At 38.0% G+C, this 25,349-nt stretch overlaps 5 protein-coding genes across 12 annotated transcripts; 3 read left to right on the top strand and 2 right to left on the bottom strand.

Moving 5' to 3' along the window:
* The first annotated feature begins 241 nt into the window (after positions 1–241).
* LOC140780974 (acyl-coenzyme A oxidase 4, peroxisomal) lies at positions 242–7,685 on the top strand. Of its 4 annotated transcripts, XR_012107616.1 has the most exons (15): positions 284–447; positions 542–637; positions 1,147–1,253; positions 1,903–1,980; positions 2,245–2,368; positions 2,492–2,565; positions 2,636–2,695; positions 2,843–2,952; positions 3,140–3,299; positions 3,492–3,568; positions 3,646–3,817; positions 3,936–4,028; positions 4,146–4,292; positions 7,193–7,267; positions 7,558–7,685. XR_012107616.1 is itself a non-coding variant. In XM_073126709.1 (13 exons), exons 1-13 carry the CDS (start codon positions 423–425, stop codon positions 4,275–4,277), a joined length of 1,308 nt encoding a protein of 435 aa, XP_072982810.1. In that variant the 5' UTR covers positions 242–422; the 3' UTR covers positions 4,278–4,467. The 4 variants fall into 4 exon arrangements, 3 of the variants coding, with proteins under 3 accessions (XP_072982810.1, XP_072982812.1, XP_072982811.1); XM_073126709.1 differs by lacking the exons at positions 7,193–7,267; positions 7,558–7,685 and having other exon boundaries at positions 242–447; positions 4,146–4,467; XM_073126710.1 differs by lacking the exons at positions 7,193–7,267; positions 7,558–7,685 and having other exon boundaries at positions 551–637; positions 4,146–4,467.
* On the bottom strand, positions 4,323–5,822 carry LOC140780976 (gibberellin 2-beta-dioxygenase 6-like). Of its 3 annotated transcripts, none has more exons than XM_073126714.1 (3): positions 5,360–5,822; positions 4,922–5,243; positions 4,323–4,807 (listed from the first exon to the last, which is right to left on the bottom strand). In XM_073126714.1, exons 1-3 carry the CDS (start codon positions 5,809–5,811, stop codon positions 4,577–4,579), a joined length of 1,005 nt encoding a protein of 334 aa, XP_072982815.1. In that variant the 5' UTR covers positions 5,812–5,822; the 3' UTR covers positions 4,323–4,576. The 3 variants fall into 3 exon arrangements, with proteins under 3 accessions (XP_072982815.1, XP_072982816.1, XP_072982817.1); XM_073126715.1 differs by having other exon boundaries at positions 4,973–5,243; XM_073126716.1 differs by having other exon boundaries at positions 5,015–5,243.
* Positions 5,976–15,329, top strand: LOC140780973 (phosphoinositide phosphatase SAC8). 2 transcript variants are annotated; one of them, XM_073126707.1, is made up of 20 exons: positions 5,976–6,263; positions 7,193–7,267; positions 7,558–7,685; positions 7,809–7,900; positions 8,075–8,132; positions 9,248–9,304; positions 9,391–9,424; positions 9,694–9,774; positions 9,923–10,029; positions 10,629–10,715; positions 10,794–10,871; positions 11,079–11,143; positions 11,926–12,024; positions 12,175–12,274; positions 12,359–12,467; positions 12,563–12,635; positions 12,732–12,825; positions 13,153–13,239; positions 14,824–14,890; positions 14,997–15,329. In XM_073126707.1, exons 1-20 carry the CDS (start codon positions 6,029–6,031, stop codon positions 15,122–15,124), a joined length of 1,854 nt encoding a protein of 617 aa, XP_072982808.1. In that variant the 5' UTR covers positions 5,976–6,028; the 3' UTR covers positions 15,125–15,329. The 2 variants fall into 2 exon arrangements, with proteins under 2 accessions (XP_072982808.1, XP_072982809.1); XM_073126708.1 differs by lacking the exon at positions 13,153–13,239 and having other exon boundaries at positions 6,003–6,263.
* A 2,485-nt stretch (positions 15,330–17,814) lies between these two features.
* Positions 17,815–19,125, top strand: LOC140781201 (uncharacterized). 2 transcript variants are annotated; one of them, XM_073127083.1, is made up of 2 exons: positions 17,815–18,589; positions 18,691–19,125. In XM_073127083.1, exons 1-2 carry the CDS (start codon positions 17,815–17,817, stop codon positions 19,032–19,034), a joined length of 1,119 nt encoding a protein of 372 aa, XP_072983184.1. In that variant the 3' UTR covers positions 19,035–19,125. The 2 variants fall into 2 exon arrangements, with proteins under 2 accessions (XP_072983184.1, XP_072983183.1); XM_073127082.1 differs by having other exon boundaries at positions 18,685–19,125.
* A 1,160-nt stretch (positions 19,126–20,285) lies between these two features.
* On the bottom strand, positions 20,286–22,912 carry LOC140781203 (trihelix transcription factor GT-3b-like). The gene is made up of 3 exons (XM_073127084.1): positions 22,337–22,912; positions 21,600–22,206; positions 20,286–20,637 (listed from the first exon to the last, which is right to left on the bottom strand). The coding sequence occupies exons 1-2, from the start codon at positions 22,607–22,609 to the stop codon at positions 21,688–21,690; spliced, it is 792 nt and encodes a 263-aa protein (XP_072983185.1). The 5' UTR covers positions 22,610–22,912; the 3' UTR covers positions 20,286–20,637; positions 21,600–21,687.
* Between the last annotated feature and the right edge of the window lie 2,437 nt (positions 22,913–25,349).

Below are 25,349 nucleotides of genomic sequence, written 5' to 3'. Positions count from 1 at the left end.
GAGCCGAGATGCTCTTTGGATAAGAATTATTTTAAAAAAAAATCAGGATTAAAAGCAAAAGAAAAAGGAGCTGTTACAAAAGCAATGCTAATTTATCGCATCGTAATCACATGTCACATTATGGAAAGGTTGCCCGTATTTATTGCTACGTCAGCAAGTAAAGGCCGAAGTCCGAATCTCTAAAGCAACCTGGTTACTATACGAATCTCATACAAATATGCCTGCATAGGATCCTATCCCTGACCTTTATTAAAAACTACCCCGATCCTTTGTTTCCCGTACTACGTGCCCGAGCCCAACTCCCCTCAAATTTCTACTCTTCTCGGTTCTCGCATCCTCCCCCTCTCTCTGTCTTCTCCGGTGCAACTAAAAGCTCCAAAAGGAAATCTTAGTCACTCAAATCGTTTCTTCGATCTCGAGCCATGGCCTCTTCATCGCACAACCAAGGTTAAGCTCTATTTTTTATGATTAACCCCTTTGTTGTTTAACTTGCAAGCTTAGTTTTCTTGCATGCCTAATGTTTCATGTGATCGTTCGAAAGATCGGACAGATGATTCACATGGCGATGGACTCCAGCCGCTGGATATCTCCGTTGCGTTTCCTCAGGCAACACCGGCGTCAATTTTCCCCCCTCCAGGTTTGATTTGTGGTTCTGTTAGATTCGGTACATCAAAAAGATGAAATTATTTTGATGGTTCGTGTTCCAAATTTCTGTCTTTCATCTGTGATGCTCAACAACTTTACATGTATTTGGGGACGGATTGTTTTTTTTTTTTTTCAGTTTTCTTCTGACATTAAGATTAGGTTGTATAGATGGTATCCGATCAGTGACAGAGCCAGGAGATTTTTCCCCCGGGGGGGTTGGGGGCGGGTGGGGAAGTTATTTAGTAACTCATATGATAAATATATTAAAAAATTTATATATATACATAATAATTATATCTGTTTACTGCGAACTTTTATTTTTTTAAGGCATTGCAATTAACTATGATGTGGAATAGGATGACAATGTACTGGAGTTATCCCATATATTGGGATAGGATCAAATGGAAGATTTTTTTTTTCCGTGTATATGGTATTTTCCCGTATATAAAACTAAACTGAGCAGTCAAACTCAAACGGCATAAATTCTTGTATCAATTGCAGTATCAGACTACTATCAGTTTGATGATTTGCTGAATGCTGAAGAAAGGACCTTGCGGAAGAAAGTTCGAGAGGTTATGGAGAAAGAAGTTGCTCCAATAATGGCAGGGGTATATCTACTTAACATTTCTAGACATTGTAAGCTGTATGGCTTGGAGGCCATAGAGGTGGAAGTCATGTGGAAGTTGCATAGGATGCATTGTTGTATGTATAGTCATTGGCCTCACTTTTGTTAGACTATGAAGTAGACAGCTTAAACAATAATTGGCATCTTCTTCTGATGATGTGGGAGCAAAGTTGCTTTAAATATATTTGGTTGTAGTGGAATTATACTTATTATACATGCCGCTATCTATAACCAATTGCAGTTATAATTTTATTTGTTACAAGGAAGTTTCCTTTTGGCCTTATTTTGATCATGTATAACCTCAAAAACATTTTCATGTGGTGTTGCTTTTAACTCTCAGTCTTCTGTCTTTTTGCTTCATTGGAACTTTCTTAACCCAAATAAATCAGTCATATGAACATGCTTCTGAGTCATGCATATGATAGTAAACATATATGCCATGAAACTTTCTGTGAACTTAACTTTCAAAAAATGTAGGTTAGATGAGATTTTGAGCATAGAGCATTGATTAAGGTATATAAGATGCAATTCTAATATTCCTTGGTTAGCTGATCTTAGTAATATCTTTTCTGGGCATAATATGTAGATCTTTTCTGGTCTTGATACTATGACTCCTTAATTTTTGTGTGTAGTACTGGGAGAAAGCAGAGTTTCCTTTTCATGTTATTCCTAAATTGGCCGGTTTGGGAGTTGCTGGAGGGACAATTAAGGTACTGCTCGACTCATAAACAAATGAGTTCTTGCACAAGTTTGCTTGAAATTCTTATAGGCTCAATTCATAAGGCCTAGCTCGGTTTAAATAGCAAAATACATGAATACAAAATTTAGAGCTCGAGCTTGCTCGAATTTGCCAAGGCCCTGTAAGAGAGGAAAAGAGAATGAAAAGTGGCTTGGCTCATCTCTGCTCATCTGCAAACTATTTGGCTGAGTTTTAATTGTGCTCTCTAAGATATTGTAATCATCTTCCATGTTAGGGTTATGGATGCCCGGGGCTGTCGATCACCGGAAGTGCTATGGCTGCAGCAGAAATTGCCCGAGTTGATGCAAGCTGTTCCACATTTGTTTTGGTGCATTCTTCTCTGGCAATGCTTACAATTGGTAAATCTTGAAGTTTCTTTTCACTATATGATACTTCAGCTTTAATTATGCAATAATGTTTAGTTGCAGTTTTCAAGAACTGATCTCCATCTTTTCTTTTTTGCTCCTTTTTGTTAAGAGTAGCACTATGTGGATCAGAAGAACAAAAGCAGAAGTACTTACCATCATTAGCACAATTTCATACTGTTGCTTGTTGGGTAAGTCAATGTTACAAATTTGATGTCTGTTTAGGAGGATTTATCTGACCAGACAATTTATATCTTATAGGCCTTGACTGAGCCGGATTATGGAAGTGATGCTAGCTCTTTGAAAACCACAGCAACAAAGGTTTGATAATCAAGTATAGATGTTGACAAATCAAAGCAAGTTGTACTGCAAAACATTCAAAACTGTTCTGCTAGTAGACCTTATTTCTTTTCTGTGGAAATATTGAAAGCTTAATGTTGCAATACATCATATCATTTCGTAGAGCAGGTCACAGGAGGTTGGTTGTTAGATGGCCAAAAGCGCTGGATAGGAAACAGTACCTTTGCAGATGTTCTTGTTGTTTTTGCTCGGAACACAAGCACAAACCAGATAAATGGGTAAGCAGATATCCTAGTTTCTAATGCTCGTGAGCTTTATTGTACAACATCCACTACAATACCTGCTTCATTGACAGAACAGAGCTGGATTGATGAATGTTCATGGAAATAAATTCAGAGTTAAATTTGTTTTAGAATATAAAGAAGCAGTGAAAATTGACAAGGTATTATTATTCTTTATTTGAAGATTTATTGTGAAGAAAAGCTCTCCTGGATTAAAAGCCACAAAGATTGAGAACAAAATTGGCCTGAGGATTGTTCAGAATGGTGATATTGTGTTAAGGAAAGTCTTCGTTCCCGACGAAGATAGATTATCAGGAGTCAGTTCCTTTCAGGATACAAATAAGGTATTGTGATTTATGATCTGTTTGTTCTAAGGTGGGCAGAAGATAACCATTTTAGAATGCAAACCATTTGTTGTTAGTCTCCTCTCTCTCTCTCTCTCTCTCTCTCTCTCTCTCTCTCTCTCTCTCTCTCTCTCTCTCTCTCTCTCTCTCTCTCTCTCAATGTGTAATCTGTTTTTTCTTTGCTTGAAGCAGGTTCTTGCTGTTTCACGCATTATGGTTGCATGGCAACCTATTGGCATATCGATGGGAGTGTTTGATATATGCCATCGGTATATAATCATTTCTCTTTTAGATATATCTAATCTCTACAGTATGTATGTATATCCTAAAACATAAACTAAAATAGGTACCTGCGAGAGAGGAAGCAGTTTGGAGCTCCATTAGCAGCATTCCAGCTTAACCAAGAAAAGCTTGTTCGCATGCTTGGTAATATTCAAGCTATGCTTCTTGTTGGCTGGCGTCTGTGCAAGTTGTATGAATCTGGAAATTTGACGCCAGGTCGTGCTAGTTTGGGGAAGGTCCGTCTAATATTTGAGCTTAATATAATACTTCTTTCTTCTTTTCATCAGTAACTATTGCTGTGATTGATTTCCATCAACTCTGTCCTTAAATGAAATTCACAAATGTGATTTTTAGGCATGGAATTCTTTAAAAGCAAGGGAGACAGTTTCTCTTGGTCGAGAATTACTTGGTGGTAATGGAATCCTGGCTGATTTTCTTGTGGCAAAGGTGCAAGAAATTCTTTTCCTTAGACTGATATTCTAATATCAACTCATTTCAACTACTTGTTACTTTCCTTGAGATACTTAATTAAATGCCTTCTAATTCTTGCTCTTGTGAGTGCAGGCATTCTGTGATTTGGAGCCTATTTATACATATGAAGGCACTTATGATATAAACAGCTTGGTGACTGCAAGAGAAATAACTGGGATTGCGAGTTTCAAACCTGCGGTATTGGGAAAAGCAAGTCGCCTTTAATCTGATCAATACCCAGTAGGTCCTTCATCTCAGTTGTAGAAATACTTATGACAGGCAAAAATAAGATGGTCTGTCAATTGTGACTTATAAATATTGTGAGAGTACACGATTGAATTGGTTCATTCCAGTAGAATGAGCAAGTCATTAACTTACAGTTTGAGGAATAATATCCAAATTTATGCACAACAAACTGCAAAATTCACATTCGAAACAATTGCTGCAGAATTTCTTTCTCTGTTTTTGGTCCCATAATGTCAGAATGTAATGCAGTGAATGCATAGTTACGTGAGAACGAAGATCTAGCTTGAATTGCCAATCCTGAATCGCCTCAGCCCTACCTTGGATCCAGTAGTCTTGATGTCCTCTTGCACTTGAGCTTTGAAATCCTTGTAAGCAAATGGCTTGTAGTTTGAACTAATAATCACACTATCCTCCACTGGAAACGCAAAATAGCACAGGGATATCCTCTCAGTGTCCCGATTCGCAAGCACCCTATGTTCGACGCTTTTGTACTCGTCACCACTAATGGCCTAATATAATCGCATAAACAAAGTCATTAGAACATATTACTAATGCTTTAGCATCTCAATTCGACATGCATATATATATATATATATATATATATATATATATATATATATAACCTGCATCATGTCGCCTAGATTTACGATAAATGTATCCGGAATAGGTGTTACGTTGAACCAAGCGCTATCCTGAAGAACTTGCAAGCCACCTACGTTGTCTTGGTTTACAATGGATAGGACTGAGCTATCCGTGTGTGCTTCCATTCCAAAGTAGTTGGAGACGTCAGGGCAGCACGGATAACGGTATACTCGAAATGTGCCATCGAACTCGGATAGATAGGAAGTCAACTGCTCGCTATCCAGCTTGAGGTCAGCTCTCAGTGCATCGAAGAGAACTCTTGCAATGCGTGCCATATGCTTCCCGTATTCATCCACCAGATATCTACAGAAATTTATCAAAATAGATATGAAGGGAGGGGCTTTTACACAATAATATTGAAATTTAGGTGGTGATATGAAAAAAGGAAGAAAAAAGGGGCAGATTAAGTGAGGCCATACATAAACGACGACAGAGAGGAGACACAGCCACCCAATCGGAGATCACCACCGCCGGAGCTAATCTGGCCGAGAGGAACATGTAACCCTTCGAGCCAGTTGAGATTCTTAACGCTCAGCTTAACTGCAGGGGTGCCCCAAAAGTATGCGACTGGGTGAGAGAGGGAAGCCTTCTTGGACTCGAAGGATAAGGAGAGAAGCTCCTTGGCCTGATCCATGAGTTGGGCTGAGAGGTCCGAGGGGACGCCGTGGTTGGCGAGCCGGAATAGACCCACCTCCTTGCATGCCGTTGTGAGTTGGGTTAAATCAAGATGGTGTAAGTCCAGTAGAGGGATTTGGATATTGGGTGGGTGTGATGGGGATGGTGGTGATGGAGGAGAAGTATGGTGGCTGGGGATACGGAAGAGAGGTGGGTATGAGGGGTTCGGAGATGGTTGCAGTGCTGTTGACTCCATCGCTTTGATGTTGGGGTGGGGGGGGATGGAAAGGGAAGTATTTTACAGTGAATTTTCCTATAGCAAATGGATCCGCTTAATGTCGGATCCGGTTGGTTTGGGACTCACGGGTCGGACTTTAGTTTTCCATTAATTGCGTTGACACCGACGCCCAACGACCGGTTACGACCACGACTCGTTCCGGCAACTCTCGGGTTTATAGAACTCCTTTCCTTTGATGTACCGCATAATTCAAGAACCCAAGAAGACTTCAAGAATGGGGGAGGATGAAGAGGAGGAGCCGAAGCACGGCGATCGTCATGGCGGTGACCGGAAGCCTAGAAGCTTCTGCTGCCGAGAGATGGAGCTCCGCGAGTTCCCGGACAAGTACGTGATTCGATCGACAGACCCCGACGCCCCCGCCCACGTTTTCTCGATCGATCGATCCGATGGCATTCTCCAGCCCTTATCCGGTTGATTCCTACAACCTCTTCAATTCATGAATTGAATCTTGTTACTTTTTTGGACTCCGCCGTCTTGTTTCTTGGTCTTGCTTGTTTGACTTACTTGTTAATTTAGACCAAGATGTTGTCGTTTATTCGTGTAAACGAATAGGCGACCTCTTTTAGTTGTTCTTGGTGCATAGAATTGCTTATCTTACCTTCTGATTTTGTTGTATGTAGGCTGCTAAGGGATGGTTAGAAGATGGGCTTGCAAATTTTCTTTATGCTTGTTAGTCGTAGAGAGGAGGATTAGGGTTGGTGGAGGTTGATTAGGGGCATATTCTACTTGATGATAAATCGGAAGAATTTGTAGAAACTTTGCTGGAATTGCGCTTCCAGTTGTAGGTTCTCCTTATTTAACCAGTCTTCACAATGGTAGAAGTAGATATTAGTCCTTCCTTTCAGTTCTTCTCTTTCCTTGTTTTCAGATGAGCTGCCAACCTTCATATCTTGGGATCTTTGGCCTTCTTCTCCTAGAATAGTTAAAGTGTCTCTGGCCTTCTGTTTTCCACGCACCGTAAATCTTTCATGTAAGTGAGATGTAGTGTACCTGTGGAGTTGCCACCACTTATACTAGTGGCCACTAGCAGAAGAAATCACTGAATTACCCAGAAGAATATAACTGCTGTTGATTAATGCTGCTACTATAGCACGCATAAGTGCTTCCTTTTACAAGCTGGGACATTAAAATTCTTCTGTTTCTGGTTAGCATGAAGTGTACATCTGTGATAATTCTATAGTTTTGGAGCTCCCAAACTGGAATTGAATTTTCTTGCGCTTACTTTATCTATTCTAGAAGCAAATATAATAAAAAATATATAACTTGATGATCTAACTTGTAACTGTCGACCTTGGAATCTGGTAGTGCACCTGATGCTTATTTTGGTCTGTCATCACAGGAGATGTCACCAGTGAAAGTCCTTCTAAAGTTTCGACAGTTTATGGTGTTGTTGGCACTATAAGATTGCTTGCAGGTATTTACCATCGTGCAAGTATATAAACTAATTAGTTTTTCCATTGCACTGTTGAGATGGATAGTACTATCATATCTATATGTAAATAGCTCTTTGATTCTTGAAACATGAATAGGTTGGTATGTAAAAAAGTTAGTGCTTTTATTTGAAGGAATTAGCAGACTGCTATCAAATTTGGCCGAATGGTTTTCCCCATCGGTCATATTTCACTTGATATTATCGTCTTATTTTACAATCATCTGTAGGGTTCTTCTTTTTCATCTTATGACTCAAATTTTATCTTGAGCCAGGTACATACATACTGGTTATCACTTCTCGAAAAGAAGTTGGTGTTTATCACGGTTCCTCTATTTATTGTGTGAAATCTATGAGATTTTTGTCCTGCAATGAAGCTTTAAAGAATTCAACTTTACAAGAAGTACGTACTTTCTTTATCAGTCTGATTGATGTTGAAATTCATAGATACATGGCAATAAACTTGGTCTTCTTTCATATTATTCATTGGTATACTGACCTGCTTCTGTAAGATGCTCTTTTGCAGAAAAGAGATGAGGCATACTTCATGTCTCTATTGAGAACTGTGGAAGAAACTCATGGGTTATATTATTCATATGAAAGGGATTTAACTCTGAAGTAAGTGCAATGTCATGCATTTGATTATACACTATGAAAGTAGGACCTTTGATCTCGGACTTTACACAGTGCTATATTTGGTGAAAGACTTTAGTTGTGGTCCATATGCATTTATTGTTAATAGATGGTCTTCATGTATGACACATTTCAAAGTCTGAGATTTCTTTCTCCTAGCTTGCAGATGACGTCCAAATTAGCTGAAGAGAGGATCTATAAACCACTTTGGAAGCAGGTTAGTTACCCTTTAGCATTTATTGTTTCGCTGGTTTACTGCAGATCACTTATATATAGCATTGGAACAATAGCAGGCCATGAGTGTCAAGTTCAAAATATCTAGAGGTGGCCAGAATTCTTATCCACCTTCCCCCTCTATCTATAGGCAGATTTCTGGTGGTTTAATCTAGTTCTTGTAGTTCTTAACAAAAATATTTGCAATTCTTTTTAAATAACAAATTAATGTTTCACCACTGTGTGATTTTGAGTGCATAGTTGGTTGGTTTTGCATTTTCATTTAGCAGGTTACTTACCTGCCCTCATATCTACAATTTCTTCAGTTCAATTTCAAATTTCTAGTCAATTCTTAAGGAAGTCCTTTTCTTTTCCTTTTGTCATCTGATTGTTTCTCTTTGAAACTGTATTGTAGAGGTATTGTCTTTGTTTCATAGGTTTGCATTACTGTTTTTATGTTTCCTTTATGAAAAGATCAACAAGAGAATTTATCTTGCGCTGAGTAGTAAAGATAATGATATCAATATTCTTCAGATGGAACTTGCATTTTCAAGTTCTAATTTAGGAAACAAACCGTTTATTTTCAGTTATAACTTTCCATTCTTTATCTCCTTCAGATTCCGTTGTACCATATGAAATTGTGAACTTTGTCAGTTTCAGTTCTAATTTTTTAAAGGTAACTAGCTGTTGGTTCAGAAACTGAGAAAAAGAAAAGTCAGTTGAATACAGTATGTCAGTAGGGAAGAAAACTGAACTTGAAGTTGTTTTTTAGATGGCTAAAGTTACAACAATGGTCAAGGTGCAAATATAGATGGCCATAAATGGGTTGAGGTGCTTGATTGCTTAGGGCGGTCTATAATATTTCACGACTTAAGTAATAATTTTTGTGGAAATGGGTGTGAATGGTATTCGCCTAATTAGTTTATTCTAGAGATATTTTGTGAATGAATGTGGTCTTCTCAATGTTATCCTGGTATTTGTTGGACTCTTGGCTATCAGTCTATCACTACTTTTGAGGTCAGTTTTACCATGTGATGTCATGTTTCTTTTTGAGTATTTGATGTTTCAATTATATTTAGCTGTACAATGCCTTGTCATTTTATTAGTCTCCTTTTCCAGGCAGATCCCCGCTTTATTTGGAACAGAAGCTTATTGGAGGAGCTTATTGAGGCAAAGGTTATACAACTTTGAAGAGATTTCCTATGTTGTGAACTTGTTATTTGTTCTGCCAATGATGTTCATTTTTCTCTTTTCTTATGCAGCTTGATGCATTCACCATTCCTCTGATACAAGGAAATATCCTAAAAATGTTGTTTTCTTCTGGAAGTGGACATAGCAACTTTCTTCTTTCTTATTTGTTTCTGTATGTGCCTTTTATTTTCTTATCATGCATGTTCTCTGTACTTGTTGCTGTGGTTAATATACTGATATACATACTGTCAATGTCTGTCAAATTTTTCCATTTTAGTATGTAAATATGTACACGCGCCTTTTGACTCCGTAGTTAGGGATCCAGCTATTTGTGGATTCAGATGCACTAGAGACTGTCCTTAACAGTGGCTTACGTTTTCAGACTGCCTGTTTCACCTTAAAAGGTTCCTCTACTAAAGTTACATTGATCTCTAGGAGATGCAACAGACGGCTGGGTATGTCTAAAAGGATGGCATGAAATCCCAATCTTCCTGCTACTTTGAGCCAACCATACTGAAACAATAATTTTAAATTTAGCATATTACTATATCTCTTGACAAACTTCTGATATGATTGGTATATTGTTGGTATTATCTAATTCAGGAACAAGAATGTGGAGAAGAGGAGCAAATCTTGAAGGAGCCACTGCTAATTTTATCGAGACTGAACAGTTAGTTGAGTTTGAAGGTTTCAGATCCTCATTTTTGCAGGTGACTTATACTCGGAAACCACAAACTAAGTGAACAATTTTGCTGATGTTGGTTAACAGATACATTCACCAGGCAGAATAGATGTTCCGACCTGTTATTAGGATAGACATGCCAAGAATATATAAAGTACTTTACTTTAGATGGAAAGTAGTTTCTGATCATATTTCTATGAAAGTTGCCGAAAGAAGTTGCAATGTTCAAGATATTTTCTGTTATCATGTGTAAGCTATTTGACTAGGTAATCCAAGCAGGTGTATTCTTTTTGGTAGATTTCTTCCTATTTAGTTATTCTATTCAAAATGCTCACTAAATTGTTTTATAAAGTGGATATCGTGTGATACAACATCTGATAAGAACAGATCAGAGTCATAGTAGGTAGTGTCTTGGATCAGTTTGGGATAGTGTACTATTGGGGAAAAAAAGAATTACTGCTGACATGGTTCTCTCGGTATTCTATCAGCTCTATATATCTTTTATCCAATCTTGTATTGACATGGGTTGAGGTAAAATAATTGTCAGTACATGGACTCATGGACACTACTTTGATGCTATAATTTCATCTTTCTTACGTATCTGAACTGCTAACCTTTTTGTGGCAGGTTCGAGGTTCGATTCCACTTCTTTGGGAGCAGATAGTGGATTTGAGCTATAAACCACATCTTAATATAATCAACCATGAAGAGACGGTACAGATGCTATACTCTGCTTTGTTCTCTATTAAGAGCTTGAATACTTTTACTCAGAAGACAGGTTCTTGATTGTAGCCAAAGGTTGTTCAACGCCATTTCCATGATCTCATGCAAAGATATGGGGATATAGTGATCTTGGACCTGACCGATAAAGTAAGTTCTCTTTCTGTGTTGCATAATAGTTTGTTGTTGGTCAATCTTCATTGGATTACGACCTTACCCGTATTTTGCCTATCTTAGCGCACTTGTCGGTTAGCCTCGTTGTTATTTTCGAGAGGAAATTTTAGATGGGTTTAAGATTCATTTTCTTGTTGCTTTCATCAATCTGGTAACAATTAATTGTTCATCATACTGTTTCAGCATGGTGATGAAGGGAAGCTAAGTTGTGCATTCGCTGCTGAGATGGAGAGATTTCCTCATATCAGGTCAGCTAGATATAATTCTGTAATCATCTTATTTTATAAGTTTCATTAGCTTATCTAAAGCCAATTCTGTGTGGATATCCAGTAGGACCTCCTTTAATAACATTTAATAAAGAATCACAAGAAAAATGGAGGTTTCATTGTTATTGGAGATGCACCGAATCATATATGAAAAACACATGCAACATAAAGAATAATATATTTATAGGAATTTGAATTATAAAAATAGTGAAGCATCATCTTAAGGAATACCTATGATGAAATTACCTTTGGCAACTAAGGAATGCCTAATAAATGTGGCTTGATGTTTTACCCATATTCTCATTCTTGTTATTTACCGGAATGAAACAAAAGTAAAGAAAAGTATAGAACGAATACTGTGCTATAGCACTTGTTTAAAGCTAAAGAGAGGAATTTCCTGTTGCCAGCTACTTGTGTTGACAGACTCCAAAGTATTGAACTTGAGGATTTTCATGCTAATGACTTCTCATCCTGACAAAGAGGATTATCTCATCTATACTTCTATTGAATGTGCCAAACCTGTGCAGAATTGGCAAGAATAGGATTATACTTCTTTTGAGTGGTCTGACTGAACTTAAAAGTGGGGAACATTAGAAATTAGATCCATATCCTCTCTTTTTTGGCTAATCTTGAGAGCTTAAAATCCTACGTTTGAGAATTAGAGACTTGTTGCTTTCAGTGTTCCTTATTATGAGTTCCTTTCTTTTGTTTAAGTAAATCTTAATATGTCAAATAAGCTGACTTGCACATTTTTCTTTCAACAGATACGTAAAATTTGACTTCCATCACACTTGTGGCAAAGGGAATTTTGATGATTTGGAAGTTCTTTATGATGAAATTAAAGAAAGCGTCAAAAAGCAAGGGTAATTAAGTTAAATGAGAAATCATTTTTCAGAAGTTAGTCTTTCTATTTGCTTCAGATATTATTCTTGACTCCTTCAAAATTCAAATGCTCTTAGGTGTACTTGTTCCATGTATTATTTTCTTAATTCATTATTGTGCCAGTTGAGCAGTTACTTTCTTGTCAACACTGAAGGAGAAATTCTATTGGAGCAGAGTGGAATTGTTAGGGCTAATTGCATTGATTGCCTGGATCGTACTAATGTCACCCAGGTTTGTTAGAGCTTCTTTGATTTGAAATTGAAACTCCCCTGTTCTAAGATCTAAGTATATTTTTCATTTCCCTTGTTTCTTCAGAGTCTTCTTGCTAGGAAATCACTAGATTCCCAACTGCTGCAAATGGGAGTCTTTTCTTCAACTGAATGCATACCTATGTACGAAGAAGTTTATGATATGTTTAAGAAAAGTAAGTAAAGTATTATAACATATCTTAGATACAGCTTTGCTGTTCAATTACTTCAGAGCTAGTTATGTGTACTTAATTTTTGTCATGTGTGCTAGTATGGGTTGACCATGGGGATGAGATAAGCTTGGAGTATGCTGGTACTTGTGCCCTGAAAGGGGATATTGTAAGGTACATCATATGACCCTGGATACTTCTAAGTTCTTCCATGTATGTCTTTGATGTTCAAGATTCCCATTTGGCTAATTGTGTCCTTATGGCATACAGGTATGGGAGACAGACTGTTCCTGGGTTAATAAAGGATGGGATGAGTGCTCTCTCACGATATTATTTGAACAATTTTCAAGATGGAGTTCGGCAAGTATGTAATATCCTCACTGTTTAATCTTTTGTGCTTTCTTATATGTTTTGTCACGGTGATTGACGCCCTTGTCTAATACTTGCCCATGTCACGTTTTGGAGACTAGACAGATTTACATGTTGTACTTGGCTTTAGGAGATGATCATTTTACTATATGCAACTTTATACACTGCCAATGTATCCACATGCCATTATCATCCTATTTGAGCATTATACTCATGTCAAAGCATTCGTGTGTGGATCATAACTTGGAAATGAGTGCACTATTCACTTCCATGGCACTGTGACGCACTAAGTTTTATCAATTTGTTTATGATTTTTTTTCAGGATGCTTTGGATCTTATTAGTGGTCATTATACTGTCAGCAAAAATGGCCCTTCTCCATTCCATCTGAATGGGTTTGAAACATTTTCCGTAAGCATTTATTGCAACACTCTTTACTAGTTAATCATTTCAGAAGTTTGTCAGAGAACAATCAGCCATAGGATTTTGGTTCTTTTTTATAACCTTTCCATGGAAATATATAGTATAAATAGGTCATAGACCTTTATCTGCCATTTACCCTCAATGTAGAATTGACATTTTTCAGTGAAGGACACTGTTGAATATTTTATAGTGGGTCCTAAAATTATTACCATTACAGGTGCTTCTATGCTAAAATTTTCGATGGTTCATCTGCTACTTCATCTCAATGCAAAATTGAGGCCTATGTGAAGAAAACAACTAAATGTTTCAATTGTTTCTTGTTTAATTTCAAATGCTCAGGCAAAATTAATTTTCAACTCAATAGTTTACTTACGGTTAGTCGTGCCGGTCGGCACTTGCCATGTTGATGGGGCACAATACCCGGCAGAACAAGCATGCTGAATCATGCCAACTGGCACAGGTAAAGTGATACTCCAATAAACTAATAATCCATTAAGGGTCCAATAAATCAATAACCCATTAAGGGTTAATCTTTTGTCTCTTTGTTTGTCACTTGGCAGCCCACTTTACTAAAATGGGAACGAAGGTGATAGAAGGTGAGAGAAGAAAGAAAAAATAGGAATGATGGGGAAAGGCATGTGTCTCTGCTACACAATGTTTTCAAAGAGTTATTACTCTTATAGAGGAGGAAAATTTTGCGTATATTACCTAAGATCAAAGATCACAAGGCAAGATTTAGACAAACACGAGACAAAATTTATCAGAAACAAATGAAAGAAAAGTAACCATCTCATGCTCAATATGATCACAGTCAGATAAGGAAATGACTTGAGCCTATAAGTAGCAGAACATCAGAGGATGTGTGCTCATAGGATGAGATAAGTTCATTATTATCATTGTCATCATATTAGTCGCAGGCATCGGAGTCACAATATTCTTATTATACTCCATATTCACAATTTACATATGCATATAATATGCTTTCGGTGTTAGTCACTTTCATGTATGTTCAATAATTCCATATCACTTTATATCATAATTATAAAATTCATATTTGTATAAGAATTATGTGAGATGTTACAACGAACAATACTACTGGTGGATGAGTTTTGAGGATTATCGATAGTATTTGTTGCAGCATTCTCATATTATTATTGTAACGATAAATTAAGTATTTAATTCTTCTTGTCGTTCTACATTAAGCTGGGCTTTTGCTGTAATTATTAATAATTATTGTTAATTAATGAATGTATTCTATTATTATGTGTCTGAGTAATGTTTCTATTTAACTATATTTCTATATTTTTAATAAAATTGTCCATTTACAAAAATAATTTAAGAATAAAAGACTTTGGGATAGGCTTTAGTATATTTATTTAAATGAAAAATATCTTTTATGTTCTAAAAAATATATTAGAGATATGTTAAAGGCATGTCAATACGTTCCAAGGACACGCAGGGGCATGCCAACTGAGCCTATTATGTTCCATCCCTTAATCACAATCGATTCCTTATTTCTCTACATATTATTAGTGGCAACCCTGACATTGTGACAATAATTATACACTGCAGTACCTTCCGGTGGCATCAGCTGTAATTGTTGGGGGTCTTACCATTTCTACGCTTACTCTGAATCAAGGTGATCCTTTTTCTTTTTTTTTCTTTTTTTTGACTTCACAAAATACTATAGCACTTCCAGGAAGCAAGCAAATTATGTTTTTTTTTTTTTTTTTTTTTGCCAACAGCTGGGCAGAGTACACACCGCTTTGTTTCTTCCATATTTTGGGTGGGCTTGGCTGCTGGAGTGATGGCCTTGGTGAAAGCTAATGGAAAGCAGTTCTGCTCTAGGCCACGCTTGTGTGGCCTTCTATAACTGATCTTCTTTAGTGTTCTTTATTCATCTCTCATACAGATGGAATATTTATACTTACTGAATTATTATTAGTCAACACTACTATCGGATTGTTGATTCTGAAATCTTCATAATAAAACTTAGCAGGGCACTCATGAACCTGGATATTCCATATTGTACTGTACTGAAATTGTAATTTATCTGAAAAGTAGTAGGTTCTTATTCATATTGTACTGATATTGATGCTTTCTTGAGCACATGAAATGCTTCCCAATAACTCCCGGAGCAATGTCGGAGGAAATCACAGATTTGTTTTTCTTTTTTATATTGGAATGATATGCTAAATCTGATAGTTTTGTTAAGCATAAAATGAGCACTAACTTGATTGGTGTTCTGGCTTCCTTCTACTCTTTCTATTTCTTTGTTTGATATTGATAAGTTTAACTGTGTGATGGGGGTTGACAGATGGGTAATTTCTCAGAAGAAAATGACAGATGAGCAAATCCTGGAAGGATTTGGGCACTCTTAATAGGATATCAGCATTCTTATAGCAAGCTCAGTGGGCTGAGCAAGGGACCTCCAATATGGTTAGGTATGCTGAGACTGACCCTTCTTTTACCGGAATACTTTCTGAAAAATTCTTTATGTGCATTATATTAACAAGGAAACTTTCTAGGCTCTCTTTGCTGTTGGTAATATTTCTGTATGTCATTGCATATGATAGAATGTCATTTCAAGATCACTCTAACGGGTTCAGGCCCAGGAATTGGGGGGGTATGAATGAGGCAGTGGGCCACTAGACAAGACATTCAAAGAAGCAGGGTCGAGACAAGTATAACTTTTTTTTTCCTTTTTTTTTTGGATAAATGGATACACTTATAACTTGTCTCATGTTCAAAAGTTAAATTTGTTAGTTGGGTAGCTTCATATAGATAACACTTTGTTTGTCCAGTATAGTAATTTTCTTTCCTAAAGAGCTAGGTGAACGAAGAGTTTGAATTGGAGAATAAACTAGTGCCCAGAAAGAGATTGCTCGGTTGCATTTAGCTCCGAATTCGCCCTATGTACTAAGCTTCAGTGATCTGTCCCTTTAGAATTTAAAGCAAGCATAAACTGAGCCACAACGATTAAATCAAGCAAGATTCCTGGAGACAAACTAGCTTTTGATCTAAAATGCATAACAATTTTGAAAATTTTGAACTAAAGCCAAGTACGGTCTACAGGAAGTTCCTGCAGTGGGGCCTGCAGAGGATCCGCTCGCAGACAAAGGCCCAAGCCGACAAGGGGAATGTTAGCCACTTGATCCAAAGCAAATCATCAAAATAAACAGAACTAATCAACTTTGTGACTGAAGGCATTCATTCTTTCTTTTCTTCTAATCAGGGGGCTAAAATATAGTGCCAAATATTCTCCCACTAAATCCAAGTCAGACGCTTGTATTCTTACTTCATTCTAATGTATTATAAATGTGGTAGATGCCTAGGATGTCCTAATAACAGCATATAGGATTTTATAACATTAACTAATCTTTAAATCCCATGTATTTTTTTTAAAAAATAAAGGTTAAATTCATAAGCTAACTATAAAAAGAATGAGTCATCCCTAATAAATTGATGGACAATTAGACTTATTCTCCTAGAAAACACCGACACTAATGTGTCCAAAATGTGTTTATGTAGCTCAAAATTTATGAAAGAAGTTGAATTCATAGCATTTATTTTATAAGGCTAATAATAAGTGTTAGATAGATAGATAGATATATATATATATATTTAAAATCAACCGACAAGCTATGGTGAAGCGTGACATCAGAATGTAACAAAACGAGCGTCTCACGGATTGATGGTCAAATTTCCCAGTCCCTAAGTCCCTGCGCTGACTGTACAACTGAGAGGAAGAGGGATGCAAGATGTCGGCAGAAGGCAGCGCAAGTCAGAAACACCGGCTGCTGCCACACCCAATTCTGCCGGCTTTGGGTCACACGAAACCCCTCCTTCCCTCTGACACCCCCATCCATATTTACCAGCAGACCCAGAAACCCATTTTCAGATCCAGTGTGGTGTGGTGTGGTGTGGTGTGACAAAATGCCCCAAAGAAACTTTCTATACCAAAAGACGTCCCGGATTTGGACCCCACGCAGGCCGCAGCAACAACACCCTTCTCAATGACTCAAACCATCATTATCCTTCTTCCATCCCATCACTCTATTCTTGTTATTGTGCCTCTCCTACGATTCCTTCCCTCCCCTCCCAATTCAAATATACCTCTACTCTTACTCTACTCTAGTGATCTTTTTTCGTTTTGACACCTTGCTTTATTGGTTTCTTGCGATGAGGTTCCTTTCTTTCCACTATCTATAAATCGGGCACTGTGCTTTTTTACAAGAGCAAAGGAGACGATTTGGAGAAGAGGAAAGCTATGGATCGGTAATTTTTTTGAGTTTATACAGAGGTTTACGTTAGATTTTAGTCTAAAGCCTATTTATTTAACATGCTTCATCGAGGGGTGGGGTGTTTTTCGACAATTCTGAGAAAAGTAGGAGTCAATTTGAAAATAATAAACGACAGACCAAGATCACAATAAGCCACAAGGGTGAGGTGTGAAACGAAAAGTTCCCACTTTTATCTACTATCCATCCATCAAGTGAAAGAGATTCCACAGACACACAAACAAACACATCCCTCTCCAGCTCTTCCTTCCCAACTCCCACTATGAAGCTCCCTTCCTCTTCCTCCTTCGACTTGAACGCAAATGAAGCCACATCCGGATGCGTCTCCGGGATCCTACGCCGCCTTCTTTGTAGTAGTTTCCATTCCGGCTGCGGCGATGAAGGCAATGGTGTCAAATTTGTCATCCAACGAGAGCAAACAGCCGAGCTGAAGCCATCTCAGAGTCCAAACATTGTGGCTCGACTCATGGGTCTGGACTCAATGCCGACATTTCCAGCTCCTCCTCTTGACACAATTGGGAGAAGTAAATCGACGAATTCCATCGAGAGCTGGGCCGGATTCCTGGGCGAAAGAAGCCATCTCTCTCCGTTGAGGACATCCACGTCTTTCCGAGAAGTGCCAACGTTTCTGCGGCAGGAGAACGAGGAGTTCTTGCTTCTTAGCTTCGCTCCTGATGGGAAAGGGGACAACTTTCCTTCGAATTATAGGAAATCCGAGATGGGTTTCAAGATTAAGGTGGAAAAGTACAATCAAAATGATGGATCGGTGAAGGAAAGCGGAAGAGAGAGAAGTATTGGAAAGAAGAGGAAGAAGAGTAAGAGAAAAGAGCAGCAGAATTGCCAGAAAGAGAATGAAACCCGAAGAAAACAGAGTACAAGTAGCAAAGAAGCGCCATTTATGTTGGAAAATTCAAGCATTACGAAGACCAAGTTCGGATCTTCGCGGAGCAAGGTAGAGATGGAGTGCATATCTCAAAACTCGAGTCCTGTTTCCGTGCTGCATCACCCAGATGCAGATGAAGAGTACTCCACCTCAGGTATTGGTACAATCTTTTAATGACATGATTCTTTCTTCTTCTTCTTCTTCTTTTTCGAAGTGTTGCTATTAGTGACTAGTTAAATTCTTTATAAGATGTAGAAGAAATGAAGCCACTGGAATGCTCAAGAAGCAGGGAAGCGTTGTCATCCACTTTCGAGAGCTTTGATTGCTTGTTTCGAAGAAATTGTCAATCCACTAGAGATCACGAAGAAAGCAAACGGAGAACGAAGTTTGAGGTTGTTCGTCCGGATGTGAGTGACATCTGGGAACACATTTGCGAGTTAGCCCAGGAAGATTTTTGCAAATCGAGATGGGTCTCGAGAGGGACGTACCGCAGCTCAGAAGAAGCTAAGGAGATTGCATCTACGATAGAGATGGAGTTATTTGATCAACTTCTCTGCGAAGCAACTTCTGAACTATCCAACTATGTCATCAAATTGTGACATTGTACATGCCTTTTCTTTTTCTATTTTCCTCCAAAATGTGTCAGAAGTAATAATATATTTATTAAAAAAAACAATATCTTTAGTAGAAGAGCTCGTACCCAAATCAAAGGGGGTGGGAATGGAAGACTAGTGTGAATTGAGATTTGAGGGGTTCCCAAGTCAAAGATGGGAGAAAGAGATGACTACAAACATGCCCAGAAGACAGGATCTAGTGTTACGTACGATATGAAACTGGTGAGTTGTCACGTCATCACCATTAAATTCGATGCCTTCCAATTCTTCGATGTCGTTGGCAGTTGCTTTCCCCTGTCAAATTTTAGGCATTCATTGATTCGGGCTTTTACTATATTTAATTTCTACAGCTTAGGAAGATGGTCACATTAATATTGTTAACGGAAACTATTAAATAAATATTTTAACGGGAAAAATATTTCAAATATGTTTACATACTTATAAGTCAAATGAGAGAGTCTATTTTAAAATGAGCAATAGTTCAACACTTTAGGTGCAATAATTCTTAAACCAATTGTGGTAAACAATTGTTCTGATATGTGATACAAGTGGGCTTGGTTTCGGCCCAATATGCTGGGCTCGATCTCAACTACTAAAAGGCCCAAAATATTTCGTGCTTAAAACTTTATTATTATTTTTAATTTTTTAGTAAAAGCTCCTACTAGACATCTTGCTGGTAATAAAACTAAAAGGAAGCTCTTTATCACAAATCCTCTATTTAGCTTAAATTAGACATAACGACAGATTTAACACCTTAGGGCTCATAAGAACTACAAAATAATGGGCTCTAATTAATTCTATCCTATGACAATATATACATCAATTGGCAACTTGAATCACAAGAAAGGTTCACCAACTTCTTCCAGAAATTACTCGTGTGATATAGTTGTTAATTTAAGGCGTGGAAGCGGTTGGCGTAGATTCCTACTTGTTGAACAAGTTTTCTGATATATAAATTTTCTTCTACTTCTTCTTCTTGGGAGTTGGGGATGGTCATGCTAAAATTTTAGTATAAGGAAAGATCCTCTAGGGTTTGACTGTTGACCCTAGGGCTGTTTCAAAGAATGTACCATGGAGGTTGCACACTTTGCTAGTCAATTATGTTGGAACGTCTTGACTTCTTTAATTAGGTTTCTAAGCATCATCCACAAAGTTTATATTAACACGAGCTATCGATCGCATGCAAAGAGCTGCAAATCATGCATGGCATCAACACCAATTATAACTCAGAAAGAATTAATGAACAAAATTAGGAACCTTAATTCAGTATTCCAAGCTGTTTAAGCTATTATTATATATAGGTGAAGTAGTATACAGTAAGATCAAACAATAATAACAAAATTAGGTTCAATAATTATTGCCTAAAGAAACAAAGTGATATCAGAAGTCATGCGGAAAAAGAAGAAGAAGAAAAAAACTCGGCCTGGAAAGAAGAAAGTCATTAAACGTGATTTCTGCTGGCCGTATATAGGAGTCCTTTTAAAAGATGCATTAGAGTCGACCTCAAGATAAACTTCAGCTCCATGTCTTTCTCGACTTCGAATTCTTGTCCAACATTTCCTCGAGCTACCAGGGGAAGAGATCAAACCTGAAATGATCATAGGATCATCAAGCATTATGCCAAACAGTACTCTACTTATATATGTTTCACATTACGAGTCTTCTATATTTCCCAATTATGCCGAAAGAAATGACCTTGTGATGTTCTTCTAAAGTGCTTGAAGTAAGAAATCACTATTAGTGTCTTCGTCAATAACCAAGCAATTTAGTACTAGTTAATTAATTATATAGCGTGCTTTCTAACCCTATATATATATATATATTGGATACAATTAGGATAGATGAAAAATAGTCCTCCATGCAATTATCATCATACAAATGAAGTGTATGAGGTGCCTATGAAGAAAATTAAAATAGCCATTCATATTAGCACTTCTTTCAATCAGATCGATGCATGCATGATTGAGTTGAAAAGAAAGCAAATTGTTTAGGTAATGAGTACTATAACTAACAACTCATGCCTAGTAATATGATTAACTCTTGTGCTGGTTGTTATGAATCGATGATATGACTTCCAGATTATGTTAGCAGTTCTTTCAGCTGGTCATATGATCAAATTATTGCAAGAATATTTGTTTTCCTTCATTACTAGCTAAACAGATCTCTATCCATGAAGACTATTTGAATTAATCATATTCCCTTTGCAACTTTCTCACTAAAACAAACAAACAAAAAAATTGCTCCGCTCCCCATATATCTTCTTCTAGTACTTGAAGTGATTACTAGACACTTGAAGAGTTGAAGGTAGAAATATTCGTTATAGCATGCACTTTTATGACAGTACATGGCATCAAATGCTCTTCCTTTCGGAACAAGCAAGGCATCTCTAAAGCTACATCCATCTTTGAAGATATTTAACCTACACATTTAATTTACTAACACAAAGAGGTGATCTGACTAGATATAAGAACCAAATCAAGGAGAAACAAACAAAGATAGCATGGTATAAAAGCAAAAGATACATGACAATCTTGTACATGGTACACAAACCTTTTCTTTTCTCCTTCCATGATCGATATCATCATCATCACCACCAACATAAGACTAGATGGATGCTCTTTTACACTAGAAAAATTCTCTACACGCCTTGCTCCGAGATCTTCTCGAGTAGCACAGTGACGAGCGCGTGCTGCCTCTCGGCTCGCTCCTCGGCCCGCAGCCTCCTCTCCTCCTCCCTCTCTCTCCACCCCTTCATCAACGCCACCCTCTGCTCCCCTAACGCCACCATGGCTCTCCTCCACTCCTCCTCCATGGCTCGCCGCTCCGCCTCCCTCGCCTCCGCCGCCTGCAACCACCTCCTCCCCATCTCCATCTGCTCCCTCACAAACTCCCTTAAGGCAACCTCTACTTCCCTCTCCAACCCCCTCTTCTTAACCTCCACCACCTTCCTCTTCTTCTTCCCCCTCTCTTCCTCCTCCTCCTCCTCATCCTCCTCCTCTTCCTCCTCCTCATCCCAATCCTTCCCTCCCACTCGCACCTCCTTGCCCTTCTTATCAAAAGCAAGCAGAGATCTCTCCATCCTTGAAGAAAAAATTCTCCTCATCTCTTCGTGAAAAGGAAACTGCTTGCTCCCCTCCTGCTCCGTCGCCTCACTTCCCTGAAAACATACTTTATATCAAAACCATGCAACCAATTCAGAGAAGTAAGCTAGCTATATATGTATATATATATATATATATATATATATATATATGTAAGTGTGTATGTATATACAAAGACAGGATTACCTTGAAGCGAGTAACTAGGTTTTTCCACTTAGACTTGCACTGGTCAGGGGTGCGAGAGAAGCCCTTGAGCTGTAGGCGAGAAGAGATAGAGTCCCAAAGCGGCTTATTCCTCTTGGTGGTCATGAAGGACTCGTCGAGCTCGGATCTAATGGAGATGAATTCCATGGTCTCTGCATGGCTCCACTGGGGGAGCCTCTCACGATCGGGCGGCGGCGGCGGGTTAACGTTGAGGTAGGGGTTGGTATGGAAGTTAAGGTGGTGGTATTGATCCATGGCTAAAGAGATATTAAGAAGAGGAACTAAAGAGATGGATCTTTTTCTTCTTTAATTATTAATTGAGAAGAGATGGAGGTGTGAATGAGGTGGTGGTGGAGAAGAGGGAGGGGATGTGAAGTGGTCGTAGTCGTCGTAGCTATCTGTCAACGCGGAAATAGAGATCATCTAGTTGATTGCTTTCCCATCTCTTTCTTTCTTTCTTTCTCTCTCTTCTTTCTCTTTTCTCTTTTTCTCTTGGCGGTCGCATGAGAGGAGATCTCCTTAGAGAGCTGCATGCGTTGGGAATCCCGTCACGCTGACGTCGGCAAACAGCGTGGGATGTCTTCCTTCGTTGCCAAGTCTAGTGGATCGTCGCGCCTAGGGAGTCGGATCCTATGCAGCACCCACTGTACGAACGTCTTCGGTCCGGCTTAATCAATGGGCCGGGCCGAGATGGACCGGATCAGCAGGTTAGATGAATATTTACATAAAAGATTCTTGTTAAACCCTGGCTGGATTTCCTGTATTCACGAAGTGCATGCAAGATGCATCAATCATCATACTCCATTCCTTTGTATGGCCAAAATTCATGCGGATTTAACGCCCAATGTAGGAGGGATTTTCATACAGCTGACGCTACAGACGATCACACTCTTCCTTTGGGTAATCGAGGACGCGACATCCGTACAGATTCGGATCATCCAAAGCCAAATAATTGATGCGTATTTAAGAGTCTAAGGAATCTCGGCATATTTTGGATATGTCCAAGTTACCAGATTTGGCATCAAAGCCGAACATAAACTAAATGGCTAATTGGATATGACTTTTAGGATAAGAAACTAACGATCATATATAAATGAGGGACTATGTGTTGGGCCGATAAAATTTGAAGCCAGAGGTCCAGTCCAAAATCCAAACAAGATACTTGAATATTTAACGTTCCAATTAAGGTTTAGCGTTTTGCGATAAGTTATCGTTTACCTTTCTAGTTATATTCTTTCTAGAGATTATGAGTTTGTAGTCTAATCACAGATTAGGCATAGAGAACTAGCTCTATCTGATACAAAAGATTAGACATCTGAGGCAACTCTTCCAAAGAAATGGACCCAGTAGGGCAATGCAAGTGCACATAAGGGCTCGCGGTCTCATGTTGTGGGGTTTACGACTCCATCACTGCAATGCAGTGGTGAGAATTTTTTATTTACATGTTTTGATAAATATAAGCTAAGATCACAGTTAACTGCTTAAACTTCTCCAACTCCATCTAATCCAACACAACAAATGATGCGGTTTGGTTTGGTTGTTGGGCCATATCTTTTGCCATATGAGCCCATACCTCTCTCTTTGTTTGATACCCACAGAACATTTCCAATGGAAATGAATACAAGATAACCAAACTAAAACAAGTAGATGAGTATAACAAGATAGGAACATTTCCTTTTGGATATATATATATATATATATCTGTGCCGAGCCTATTGAGCCAAGCGCAAGCTATTCATTTATTTTGAAAACTCTTATCTCTCAACGAAGGAATTCAAAATGAAAAGGTTAAGCTATATTTAATAGGTAAGAAAATTAATTCTTTAATTTAATTTCTACAGACAAACATCAAAAATAAATAAATTAATAAATAACTATTTTATTATTTATTATTTTTTTAGTAATCAAGCACCATCTTAGTCTATGTAATCATGCTTAATGAGCATAGTCTTTCTCTTAAAAATCCACACATTTAATCTCTCTCTCTCTCTCTCTCTCTCTCTCTCTCTCTCTCTCTCTCTCTCTCTCTCTCTCTCTCTCTCTCTCTCTCTCTATATATATATATATATATATTAGAACTACTCTAAGTTAGATATAACTGGATTCATTCATTCTATCTCTATATCTCTCTCTTGCACAAACACATTATCTGGCCATTAGACAATTCTAGTTATAGCTAGTACGTACGCAGATGAGCTATAAATATTATCGTTCTCATCTTTAAATTAAAGAGATATATAATACAACCTAAAACAATCACTGGCCCTTGAAAGCTGAAGCTCATAAAAGTCCACACAAATCTAGCCGAAGATTACTCTCACACACACATCATTAGATCAAAAGACTCCTCTCTTTTTTTCAAAGTCGGTGTCGTCTACAAACCCCGACTGCAGGAAATTATCTAATGAGGTACTTGATTGGCTTCTGTGATCTTCTAATGGTTTAGAAACCAATTGAGGACGGCCAAACTTCTATCTGTAAGAGATTCATGCAGACCCGGCCTGAGGATGATCACCTCTCGTGCTTCACGTGTGTAAATTGGAATTGCCCTCAATCTTATAATCAACTATGGTAATGATTACCAACCATCTTTAGTTGAGTTGGCATGGCAGGTAAATTTTCTATGACTAAAAATATTATAAATTCCACTTCAATTCTAAATAATATTATGAAAAAAAAAATTTATTTGATAGTTCTTGATTCAGTTGTATGATATAAAATGAAAAAAAAAAAAAAGTTGAGGTAATGATTGGCTACCAAAAATCCACTGAATCTTGTCGGTAGGGGCTGCATATCGTGGAGAAAATCCAAATAGTCCAACACTCCTAGTTTGCAAAAGGAAAAGATTATATATATATATACGAATGCTTTCGTACAGGAGCAAAGTGGATGGCACTTGTAAAGAACCTTTGCAGTCTTTGCGCGTATTCATTGACAACTCCCCCTAACATGAATCATCTCCTGTCGCAAAATGTCATGAGATCAAATCCTTCGT

The sequence above is a fragment of the Typha latifolia genome, chromosome 2 (assembly GCF_019914945.1).
Source record: "Typha latifolia isolate L0001 chromosome 2, TyphaL0001v2, whole genome shotgun sequence".
NCBI lineage: Eukaryota > Viridiplantae > Streptophyta > Magnoliopsida > Poales > Typhaceae > Typha > Typha latifolia.
The sequence above is the reverse complement of the archived record's forward strand: the minus strand, read 5'-3'. Positions and strand labels throughout refer to the sequence as shown.